Below are 12,164 nucleotides of genomic sequence, written 5' to 3'. Positions count from 1 at the left end.
TTTTTTTTGAAAACAAGCCACTTAAATGTAACATTTTGGTGGGAGACAAGGTTTGATCCCTTGCCTCCCACCCCATCAACTAGGTGGTGGCCACTGAGGCAATGGCCCAGTGGTTGCAATGCCTTTTCTCATTTGCCAGGAAGGCGCCTCGACATTTCACATCCATATAATTGTAAAGTCAACATACATGAGGAACTGGAAAACGAAATAACATATAATAATTAGCGGTTGAGATCGGATAGAGGATAATGTTATATGGATTGATTGCTAATTATGAATTTTATATGTTTTTGCAAGAAAAAAAAAGAGAAGAAAAGAAATTTAAGAGGTTCAGATCAAGCTATGTCAGTTGCAATGCTATTCAGACTTCTGATTGGCCTATAAATTACTTGATCAGGCGATTTCTTGACTGTTAACTTTAGATTATGGTTACACAATTAAATTGTTAACTGCATTCAAGTTGCAATCTAATCGATGTTCTGCAATTAATTTTTTTTTTGTAACAAATAACATGTACAAATGTAATTAGATGTTCGTGTAATTAATTTTATTTGATTTTTCATGGACCATTTTTTATTTGTTTTAAAAAAACAAACTTTTATCAACATAAAGTGCCATAGTCTTGGGATGGAAATGGTTTTGGATGCAAAACTTTTCACATTAACTGAAACTTTTGTACTCATCATATGATCTTGTATCATTGCGGATTTTGTGGGATCTTTGTGCATTGAGATGCTAAAGTCAGCAAGATAAATTAGTGTTTAATCTTCAGTTCTTCACACAAGTATTCTGAATTAGTCATTCATGATACAAGTGAAAAGAAAATGTAGTAGCAATAATTACTTTTAATGTAACATCTTATCAACACTGCAGGTGAACTTTTAACTGTTTTAAGTCGTCCATTTTCAAGGAAAACATATTGGACGAACTTCACGCATGGTTTCTGAGTAGGCAATAGCCAATAGGTTTCTGATTGTTTGCTGATAATTCCAAGAACAGACATACTGATTTATCTTTTATTATTCTTTTTGGTGATTTCTGTTTGGTTCTTGAGATAACAGAGAAAAGAGACTCTGAAGAGGGTAAAGAAGCTGAATCCAGATTGGACTATTTTATAGAAGCACAACATTAGAAGGAAAGATATACAATGGTACTTGTAGGATTAAAAATACAGAACAGAAGATCCAAGTACAAGAGTCCTTAATACGACTATTTAAAGCAGAAAGGGGTAGGCATCTGAAGATGATTCAACAGTATGACACTTCCACTTATCCATGTATAATATGTATCAGAACCAACAGGCAATTCCTCAATAAAACTTGGAGAATGAAACTTTGCAGGAATAGTTGAATCCCCTTTGGAGAGTTTAATGCTGTCCAGCTCCACAAGATGGAACTGCCTCAATTTTTTCAGTTGAGTTTAGGCATTGTCGTGCAAGTTTAGCAGCAGCAATAACCTCGTTTTGGATTCTTTCATCTGTAAGTTGTGGATCAAGAATTCATTTGCAGAGAATTCTGGTTCATGGGTTTTAAAAATCTTTCCACCAAACTAACGCCAACATGGTCTCCTCCTGTTTGTATGGAAGATATCGGATTTTGTCTTGTTATTAGCCCAACAACAACAACTTCGAAACTGTAAACATCACTTTTCTCCGTATATTGGCTAGTTTGAAAGTATTCTGGATCCAAATAGCCAAAAGTCCCTTTGACACCTGTAGTTAAATGAGTTTTATCAACTTCAATAGACCTTGAAGTTCCAAAATCCGATACTTTGGCTCTGTATATTTCGTCCAAAAGTATGTTGCTGAATTTGATGTCTCGGTGTAAGATGGGGACCATGGTTCAAAGTCACGGTCGCGGTCGCGGTCGCGGCCTGGAACGTTCCACATCGGTCTCGGCATATCGGTCGCGGTCTCGGTGAGATACCAATTTTAAAGTATTTAATATTCTAAAAATTGTTAATAATATAAAAAAGTATGCTAAATAAAAATAATTAAAAAATAGCAAAAGAAACGGCCAAGTCAATCCATCGCAGTGTGACTCGGCTGATTTTTCGTCTTGATTCGGGATAACTCGGAGTGACTCGGTGTGACTCGGCCGAGTCAATCCGTCGCGGTGACGACTCGGCCGATTTCTCGGCGAGTCAAGTATTTCGGTATCGTTTCGTCACGGTATCGTATCGGTAGGGGTCGAGACGGTGACGACTCGGCCGAGTCGTCTCGGTCTCGGCCGAGACTTCGAACCATGATGGGGACTGAAACTTCTGAGTGCAGATAGACCAAGGCATCTGCTATCTCTGTGGCTATTCTTCGTCTCAAGTTCCAAGTGAAGGGGAACTCATCATCATTCTGATTATGAATGAGACTATAGAGGGTTCCACTGGGGATGAATTCGTAAACCAGTAGGGGAACAACATATTACCATCTCTGGATCGTATCTACCTATACCTTCTTTCGAGAAACGAAATTTGACTAACTAAACCTAATCCCAGAAGTCAACCCAAAAGCCGGCAACTCTTGGATTGCTCCCAGGGACTTAACTACCCAAATCCCAACCGCCCCAAAGCCGATGTGGGATAGAAACCCCGACAGGGGCCAAGCCCACTAGACCCGCTGCTACTAAGTGGTAAAGACCCCCCACAAGCCCAGAGAATGACGACCCAAGCAGAGTTTCTTTCGAATTGACGCAGGCAGATTACTGCCATTGTTTTTTTCTTCTTTCGAGAAACGAAATTTGACTAACTAAACCTAATCCCATATCTACCTATACCATTTTAGTCGTTTTGGTAACGCCTTAGTATTTTTGAATGTTTGCATTGATGTGCTCTTAGATTTATTATTCCCTGCATCCTCTTATTCATTGATGAAATTCATTGTATCTGAATCATGCTTGGAATAAAAAAAAACCGTTAACATTTATTGTATCCAAATTTTGATTGCAATTGAAAAGAAGCATACCGCTTTCAAAGTTCCAATCATAATCATGTACCTTCTCTCCAATTATCTAACCTTGTCAATGTTACACTATGAAAAGTCACAAAATTTTATTTCTTGCAAAGTTTCAGCCCTTTTGATTTTAAAATTCTCCTCAAAATGGCAAATAATAATTGGCACTTCAAACAAACGTCCAAGGCACTCCACTCTTGATTTGTGCTTAATGAAAATGAAAATTACTTGAGCACCCACCCACATTCACAACTGATTCTCTCCAACTTGTAGCATGAGTATTGAATACAGAATATCACTTTTTTTTGTGCCCAAATGAATGAATGAATGAGGCCTTCGCCTACGGACCCTTCTGCAAAACATTTTTTTTTAAAAATTTCACCTATTTATCAATGTAAGCTTTTATCACCAACTTTATATCGAGAATATCAAGGAAAATCTCAAGAAAACAATGAAAAGATTGAAACTTTACTGATATAAGATTGCCTATGCATGGTGTGTGGGGGATTATCACGAAGAACTGAAGAGAAATTTGTCCAAAAAGAAGAAGGGGAGGGAAATAGAGGAGAGAAGTGAGGGGAGGGAAATTTTGTATTAGGGGTTATAATACATGTTATATTTGTTCTAAAGTTTCAAGTTTCAAGGCGTTTCAAAGGCCCCCTTGTTTTTCTGTATTATTCTTTTATTGTTGCTTGGGAGAAGATCATGAATGATCCTTGTAAATCTGAAGTTGGATCTCATCTCTACTCTGGCACTGAGACACACATGAAGTTTCCACGGGTTTTTCTATGAACTTTAGCCAGATTAATTGATTTGGAGTATAAGGTTGATCTGTAGGAAGTAGGAAGTGCCATGAAGGAAAAAGCACTTAGCTAAGTTTTGTGAGACAAAGAAGTTAGCTATTACTTCCATTTTAATGTTGCTTCAAATCTTTGATGGACTCTGCTAGACCTTGTCTGATACACTACTTTGGAGATACAGTGTTATATTGACAGACCATTTGCAATCTGGAGGTTATGATCTTTCCATAATAGCAGATGAGTTCCATGTTATTATGAATGTGTTGTTTCAGAAAACATTAAAGATTTGTCTTACTAAATAAAAATATCATCAATATGAAGTGCCATAGTTTAGGGTTGGAAATGGTTTTGGATGCAAAACTTTCACATTAACTGAAACTTTTGTCCTTAAAAGATGTTATTTTGATCATTGTGGGTTATCTTATGCATTGAGATGCAATATTCAGCAAGTCAATTTAGATGACTTAGTGTCTAATCTTCACACAAGCATTTTGATGAATTAGTCATACATGTAAAGAAAAGTAGTTGAAAAAATAATTAGTTATGAAGCGACACATTATCATTATCTTTAACATTCTGCAATTGTTTGCTGAAAATTCCCATGACACATACAGTGGCTTTTTTTTTTTGGGTTTTTTAAGGGATCGACTTAGAGACTATATTAGATGACATTTGGGAGAACAAGTTAGAATCTTAGATTGGATTTTTCTTTGCAGCAGAATATGGGAGGGGAAATAGGTAGTATGAAACTTTATTACAATAGACAACATCTCAAACACTTACACTCCAAAGTACCAAGACTCATGGTACTTTAATGATAATGATGTACAAAATCTCAAGCACTAGTTTTAAGAGTCCTTAATTAAACTACAGAAAAGGGTGAGCATCTGAAGATGACTCAACAGTGTCACTTCCACTTGTCCATGTACAATATGTATCAGTATTCCCAACAATCCCACCAGCCAAATTTTCAATACAACTTGGACTTTGAAATTTTGTATCAATAGTTGAATCACGTTTGGACAATTTAATGCTTTCCAACTCCAAAAGTATTTCCCTCATTGTTGGCCTCATTTTCCCCGTTGAGTTTAGGCACTGTCGTGCAAGCTTAGCAACAAAAATAACCTCGTTTTCATATCTTTCATCTACAAGTTGAGAATCAAGAATCGTTTGCAGAGAATTCTGATTCATGGATTTCAAAAACCTTTCTACCAAACTCATGCAAAAGTTATCTTCTCCTGTTTGCATGGAAGATATTGGTGTGGAAGATATTGGCTTTTGTCTTGTTATTAGCTCAACAAGAACAACTCCAAAGCCGTAAACATCACTTTTGTCTGTATAATGGCTTGTGTGGAAGTATTCTGGGTCCAAATAGCCAAATGTCCCTTTCACTGCTGTAGTTAAATGAGTTTTATCAACTTCAATGGTCTTTGAAGTTCCAAAATCCGCTACTTTGGCTATGTACTTTTCATCCAAAAGTACATTGCTGGATTTGACATCTCTATGCAAGATGGGAACTGAGATTTGCGAGTGCAGATATGCCAATGCACCTGCTATCTCCGAGGCTATTCTTAGTCTCAAGTTCCAAGTGAAGGGGAATTCATCATCATTCTGATTATGAATGAGACTGTAAAGGGTTCCATTGGGGATGAATTCATAAACCAGTAAAGGAACTTCTGTCTCCAAACAACAACCTAGGAGCTTTACCACATTCCTGTGATTGAGTTGTGACAGAATGACCACCTCATTGACGAATTCTTCAAAGCGGCTGTCATCAACATTTTTAGCCTTTTTGATTGCTATAATCCTTCCATCAGTCAACATTCCTTTGTATACCGTGCCTTGACCACCGCGACCTAGTATTCGATCGTTGTTGAATCCGTCAGTAGCCTTGCTCAATTCCTTTGCAGTGAAAAGTTTTGTGTTTTCAATATCATCAGCGGGTAACTGCTGTTGTAACATTCTTTTGAAAAACTTCTCTTTGCGCCTATTGTTCCATCTCTTCTTCAGTGCATTGTATGATATTGAAATAATGATCATGAAAATTAACACGCCTGCTCCTATGGTAGCACCTGTGTAATTTCCAAATCAAATTATTGCAAGTAAATTTGGGAGTCAAGACTATCTTGAACTAGATTAGGGATACTATGAGATGCATTATGTTTGCCAATAAAAAAGAGAGAGACCTGTACAACACGCTCACTGTAAAAGTTATGTTTCAATACCATTGAGACTTGAAATCAATAAAAAGTTGTAAATAAAAGGTGATGGATGGATTACCAATAATAATTGCTGCCCTCTTGCTTCTGCTGGCTCTGATTTGGGAAATGGCTTTGAAAAAGAAACAAGCAAGCACAAAAAATAAGTTTCAGATGAAGATCCAGAAGGACAATCTGCTATGATTAGAGAAAATGGTAGTTGAAACCAAAAGGTTAAATCATTAAGTTACAAAAAAAAAATGCCCTATCCTCTGAAAATGTTACCTTCTTGGCATGCGCCATCTAAGTATGGGTTGATCTGATAAAACCAAGTATCACCTCCTAAGGTTCTGCATTCACACTGGTAACTGGAAATGTTCCCGGATTCTAATTGAAGGGAGCTATTTTTGGGACTGCAGCCTGAGATGGCATCAATATCTGAATAATTTGGGAGGGTCCAGGACCAGACAACAGGAAAGAATGGATCTTTTAAAGGGTTCAAGTAATCATCTAAGTTCCACTTTTGGTCTACAAACAAGGCATATGAACAGGTACGAGATGTTAAGTTCTGTGAGGCTGTTAAGTTCAAACTGTATTGGCTGATGTAGTAAGGAAAACTTGCTTGACAACAATTGATGCCATAGCAACCGGGTGTCTTTCTGCCACTACACATTGAGGTGCAACCAGACAAAATCTCCGGACTGTCAAAACCCAAAGTGAGGAGAACATTACCACAGCCAACAAGCATCAGCTTGTCGTGTTCTGGAGAGTATAAGAAAGGGGTTCCATTAAGGACAGGATCGAGCAAGGGCAGATCGACTTGCCCTTGATCCCAGCAAACTGCAGATGTTGTAGTATTTATGGTTACAGTTTGGCCCCTCAGGGACACTTCCAGCACCTGCCTGAATTGTAAGGACCCTCCTTGCGGTCGAATGGTCAGATATGGCCTTGAACCGTCCATGGAACTGTCAACTCCATCGGTACAATTGATGGTGTAAGCTTGATTGAGAGCACAACCAGGACCAATTCCAAAAGGGTAGGGAATTGTCACAGTCCCACAGGTATCTCTGCACCCTGGCTTCGCCATTGGAAATCTTGTCGCCCCAGATGACAGAACAACGAGGTAAAGAAACAAAAACAACACAGAGATTAACCTCATATCACCCGTACCAAATTGTGCAGTCATAGGCTTATTTCTTAGTTGCAGAGAAAAAGTTTGAAATGTCAGGAATGTCTTGGAGTCTGCGGATTATACATTATATATATATATAGTCTGCATGAGATTCAAAAGCTGGTAAGATAAATTAATATCTAACCTTCACGCCAGCAATTTGAATTGCTGAATCAGTCGTAAAGCTTTATAGAATCAGTAAAAGAATCAGGAATGAGTTGAAGGTGTCACAATAAGATAAGATATTCTGGTTGGAAAAGAAAGCTACAAGAACTTCGTACGAGGTTCACTTGTCCAAATATCGTTCTTCATTCGGGGAAATCGTATCATCATTCTCATTATGAACAAGTCTAAGGTGGATTGAATTGGGATTTATTCTTATAAGCAAAAAAAAAAAAAAAAAAAAAAAAAAACAACCTAGAAGTTTTATTTTTATCATAGGTAGTGGTTAATTTCTCGGGAAAGAATGACGATCTTTCTTCTTCTTGATGAATTGGCCCAAGTGGCTTTCGTCAACTTTCATTGACCTTTTGGTTGCTATCAATGTGCCATAATCAATCAGCAACCCCTTTAGAAAATATGTATCTTGACCACCTTCACCAACTACTATTACATTTTTATGTATTGAATTCGTCAGTTGAGTTAAAAAAATTTTTTTGTCGGTTTTTGGTGCCTCTTTTTGACTGCTGCTTTGCACAGAGATATAAATAACGGGCCCAATGGTGGTAGCACCTGTGGAAGTCCAAAATTACATCTTTTTTTGACTTTTGTGTAGCACAATATGATTTTGCTTGCACATGAAGATAAGTTAGTAATTGACATGTCCAACAAGGTCTTTTTATTTTATACAAAAGAGTATAAAAATGAAAATATGCAATATTAGATAAAAAAAAAAATCAGCAACATAACACCTTGAAATCTCCTAAATATATTTCAAATTCAGTTGGATCACTGCAATCCAATAGTCAATTTATACTTGTCTTCAACAATTAAATTTACTAAACAATTGTATCAAGTTCAGGAGAAAGTTTAGATTTGACAAAAAAAAAAATGTTTGAGGAATTACAATTAAAAGTTCTCAAATCTAACAAAAAATAATAAAAATAGGAATAAGAAATGCTCCCAAAAGGAAGTGTTAGGAGGAGAGAAAACTCTTATAAGAGAAGATGTATTACTGGAAGTTGCATTGTTTTTGAAAAAGAAAAGTTGCAAAAAGTTGTAGCTAGCTAGGGATCAAGCTAATGGGATATTTTAGGGGCTTTTGTCCATTTTTTTTTTTTTTTGATAAACTGAGATTCAGTAGGCATTTAGTCATTTCCATGCCTCAATTTGTGGCGGTCTTAATTGACCTTCATCGATGGAGTCTGTACTCACATCGAACCCCCTCCCCTTCCCCTTAGACTAGGCTAGATTAGGTTATAGGACATCTATCGTTTCGACAAAAAAAAAGGAACAAATTTTTGACCTACTCAGCACAAGTATCTTGGTGAATTGTCAAACGAGTTGAATTAATGAAGCCATTTTTGGATGGTCAGGCTAGAAACTTTGACATGTCAATCAAGTATAGACAAAGAAGGTTTTCTTCCACAAATTGGTTTATAAAGGGTTATTTACAAATTATCTGTATGCTTACAAGAAATCACTTAAATTTGGTTAAATGCTAGTATTTTGATACAAAACAAATCTTTGACGAAGATCAGATTGATAAACAAATCGGGATAGAAACACAACAAAATATATAGACGCTTTGGATGACAATACTGTGTTTGAAGCGTTTTTATTTGTTAAAAAATTATTTGCTTGAATTATAAACACATTTTTATTTTTTCAATTATCTTTCTTATTTCAAGTACGTTACATCGTAAAAAGTTCTACGACAATTTTATTTCAAATCATATTTCAGATAATCACAAGTTAACATCGTTGGTGTCAATGTGTTAATTAAGAGAGGGAAATGGATACTACATTTTTTTATCTACTTGCATACTAACCAATGAAGAGTAGAGGTTTGTCACACAGTTACATGATTCAAAAATAAATGAATGAATCAATAGATAGGTGGCAGCACAAAAATATGGGACATCTCAAGCACTAGTGATAAAGAATCCTTCAATTAATTAGACTAGATTACTCAGAAAAGGGTAGGCATCTGAAGATGACTCAACAGGATCACTTCCACTTGTCCAGGTGTATGTATCAGGATCCCCAACAATGCCAACAGGCAACTTTTCAATACAACTTGGACCTTGAAAATCTGCATCAACAGTTGAATCCCCTTTGGACAATTTAGTGCTTTCCAACTCCGTGAGTATTTGCTTCATAGTTGGCCTTGTTTTCCCGGTTGCGTTTAGGCATCGTCGTGCAAGTTTAGCAACAAGAACAACCTCACTCTCATTTCTTTCATCTAAAATTTGAGGATCAAGAATCATTTGCAGAGAATTCTGGTTCATGGATTTTATAAATCTGTCCACCAAACTCACACCATCATGAGCTTCTGCTGTTTGTGTGGAGGATATTGGCTTTTGTCTTGTTAGTAGCTCGACAAGAACAACTCCAAAGCTGTAAACATCACTTTTCTCCGTGTACTGACTCGTCTGAAAGTACTCTGGATCCAAATAGCCAAAAGTCCCCTTAACACCTGTAGTTAAGTGAGTTTTATCAACTTCAATGGACCTGGAAGTTCCAAAATCTGCTACTTTGGCTATGTACTTTTCATCCAAAAGTACATTGCTGGATTTGACATCTCTATGCAAGATGGGAACTGAGATTTGTGAGTGCAGATATGCCAATGCCCCTGCTATCTCCGTGGCTATTCTTAGTCTCAAGTTCCAAGTGAAGGGGAATTCAACTTCATTCTGATTATGAATGAGGCTATGAAGGGTTCCATTGGGGATGAATTCGTAAACCAGTAGGGGAACTTCTGTTTGCAAACAACAGCCTAGGAGTTTTACTACATTCCTGTGATTGACTTGCGACAAAAGGACCAACTCATTCACGAATTCCTCAAAGCGCATGTCATTCACATTTTTCGCCTTTTTGATTGCCACTATCTTTCCATCATTTAACATCCCTTTATATACTGTACCTTGACCACCTTGACCAAGTATTCGATTTTCATTGAAATTGTCAGTGGCGCTGCTTAATTCCTTAGCAGTGAAAAGCTTTGCATTTTCAATATCCTCGGCAGGTAACTGTTGTTTTAACATTTTTCTGAAAAATTTCTCTTTGCGCTTATTTTCGTGTATCTTCTTCACTACTTTGTACAAACAAAATGTAATGATCAAAAGAATCAACATGCCAGCTCCGACGGCAGTACCTGTGTAAATTCTCGATTAGGTTAATACTAAATATCGGAGTCTGTTAGGATCCCAATGCAAAATACACGACTATTGAGATATCAAGTATACAACAATTTAATGACAAACAAGCTACATGCATGAAAGACAGACGACACACAATATTTAACGTGGTTCGACTCTACCATTGAGCCTACGTCTGCCTACGTCCATGGAGAAAAACCCGTTCTCTATTATGAGAGGAAAACCTATACAAGAATACAACTTGAACCCAAGAACCCTCGCCCAATTTTTATTATGAGAGGAAAATCTATACAAGAATACAACTTGAATCCAAGAACCCTCGCCTCTTATGTGCCAACTTATTTATGTAGTATGATAATTCACCTATTTATAGATAACATTATTTGGCCAAAACCCAAATAACAATAGGAAATCAATTCTAATTCCTAGACTTTTGCAAAATACGAAATAGCTTCTAATTCTAAATAAAATAGGAAATTTCTTGACTATTATTTCAAGCAACTAAAATCAATTAGGAAATTAGTTACTTCCATACAAAACAAGAAACCTGTCTAAAATAAATTAAACCAATTTCCGAACGGAGTCTATACACACATAACAGAAACCTTACCATCATGTGCAACACCGTCACTACAAAAGATACGATTAAACGCTAATTCAAAAGAAGACCATTTTCTGACTACTTTTCGAGCACTATGAATGGAAATTACAAAAGGGATGGATAGCTTACCAGTAATAATCGCTGTCCTGTTCCCCTTGCGCCTGATTTCGGCAATGGCTTTGAAAAAGAAACAAAGATTCAGAAGAAACAAGATTTAGAGAATATTCAAAAAGGACAATCTTTTAGGGGGAGGAATAATAATAATAAATCCATTCTCTTAAATACTCACCGTGTTTACAGGCGCCATCTAAGTACGGATTGATTTGATAAAACCAAGTATCATCTCCTAAGGCACTGCATTCACACTGATAAGTGGTAATACTGCTGGATTTTAACTGAAGGGAGCTATTTTGGGCACTGCAACCTGAGATGGTTTGAATTTGAGAATGATTCAGGGGCCAGGACCACACAACAGGAGCATTTTTTAGAAATACTTTTGAAGTATAATTCTCCAACTCCCAGTTTTGGTCAACCAAGAAGGCATAAGCACAGGTGCTAGATGTGAAGTTCTCCGACGCTGTTAACTGCAAACTGTATTGGCTGAGGTAGTATGGAATGCTTGCCTGACAACAATTGATGCCATAGCAACCGGTAATTGTCGCGGTGCTGTTACACATTGAGGTGCAACCAGACAAGATCTGCTGACTGCCATCTATCAAATGTAAGAGGGCATTACCGCATCCAAGAAACATAAGTTTATTGTGTTCTCTGGAAACAAAGAAAGGAGCTTGAGCAAGGGAACTCTCAAATACGGACGCATCAAGGGTTGTCCTGTTGACTGAGCAGATTTGAGAAAGTGGGTAATTGATGGTTATAGTTTGGTCTCTCAGGGAGACTTCCAGCACCTCCACGATTCTTTGGGCGCTTTGTCCAGGTTGAAGCCCCAGATATGGCCTTAGACCATTGATGGAATCACCAGAGGGACCTGTACAACGTATGCTATATGCTTCATTGAGAGCACAATCAGGACCAATTCCAAATGGGTATGGAATCTTCACACTTCCACAGGTATCCTTGCATCCTGGCTTCGCTATTGGAAATGTTTCCACCCCGGATGATGGAACAATGAG

The 12,164-nt window shown here is 37.2% G+C and overlaps 2 protein-coding genes across 2 annotated transcripts; both read right to left on the bottom strand.

Annotated features, from left to right (window-relative positions):
- Positions 1 to 4,599: 4,599 nt before the first annotated feature.
- Positions 4,600 to 7,128, bottom strand: LOC113709798 (wall-associated receptor kinase-like 1). Its single transcript, XM_027232652.2, has 2 exons — positions 6,228 to 7,128; positions 4,600 to 5,816 (listed from the first exon to the last, which is right to left on the bottom strand). The coding sequence occupies exons 1-2, from the start codon at positions 7,126 to 7,128 to the stop codon at positions 4,612 to 4,614; spliced, it is 2,106 nt and encodes a 701-aa protein (XP_027088453.1). The 3' UTR covers positions 4,600 to 4,611.
- Positions 7,129 to 9,068: 1,940 nt separating this feature from the next.
- On the bottom strand, positions 9,069 to 12,164 carry LOC113709799 (wall-associated receptor kinase-like 1). The gene is made up of 3 exons (XM_027232653.2): positions 11,324 to 12,164; positions 11,164 to 11,211; positions 9,069 to 10,429 (listed from the first exon to the last, which is right to left on the bottom strand). The coding sequence occupies exons 1-3, from the start codon at positions 11,784 to 11,786 to the stop codon at positions 9,231 to 9,233; spliced, it is 1,710 nt and encodes a 569-aa protein (XP_027088454.2). The 5' UTR covers positions 11,787 to 12,164; the 3' UTR covers positions 9,069 to 9,230.

Source organism: Coffea arabica, chromosome 9e (genome assembly GCF_036785885.1).
Source record: "Coffea arabica cultivar ET-39 chromosome 9e, Coffea Arabica ET-39 HiFi, whole genome shotgun sequence".
NCBI classification, from domain to species: Eukaryota; Viridiplantae; Streptophyta; class Magnoliopsida; order Gentianales; family Rubiaceae; genus Coffea; species Coffea arabica.
Note: the sequence above shows the minus strand (reverse complement) of the source record. Positions and strands in the feature narration are given on the sequence as shown.

Excerpts from the sequence above, each read along its gene's own strand:
- LOC113709798 (XM_027232652.2), bottom strand. The coding sequence starts at position 7,128 with ATGACTGCACAATTTGGTACGGGTGATATGAGGTTAATCTCTGTGTTG. Across the intron at positions 5,817-6,227 it reads AGATGGCGCATGCCAAGAAG|GTGCTACCATAGGAGCAGGC; the intron begins GTAACATTTTCA and ends GAAATTACACAG.
- LOC113709799 (XM_027232653.2), bottom strand. The coding sequence starts at position 11,786 with ATGTTTCTTGGATGCGGTAATGCCCTCTTACATTTGATAGATGGCAGT. Across the intron at positions 11,212-11,323 it reads AGATGGCGCCTGTAAACACG|CCATTGCCGAAATCAGGCGC; the intron begins GTGAGTATTTAA and ends TCTTTTTCAAAG. Across the intron at positions 10,430-11,163 it reads CAGGACAGCGATTATTACTG|GTACTGCCGTCGGAGCTGGC; the intron begins GTAAGCTATCCA and ends GAATTTACACAG.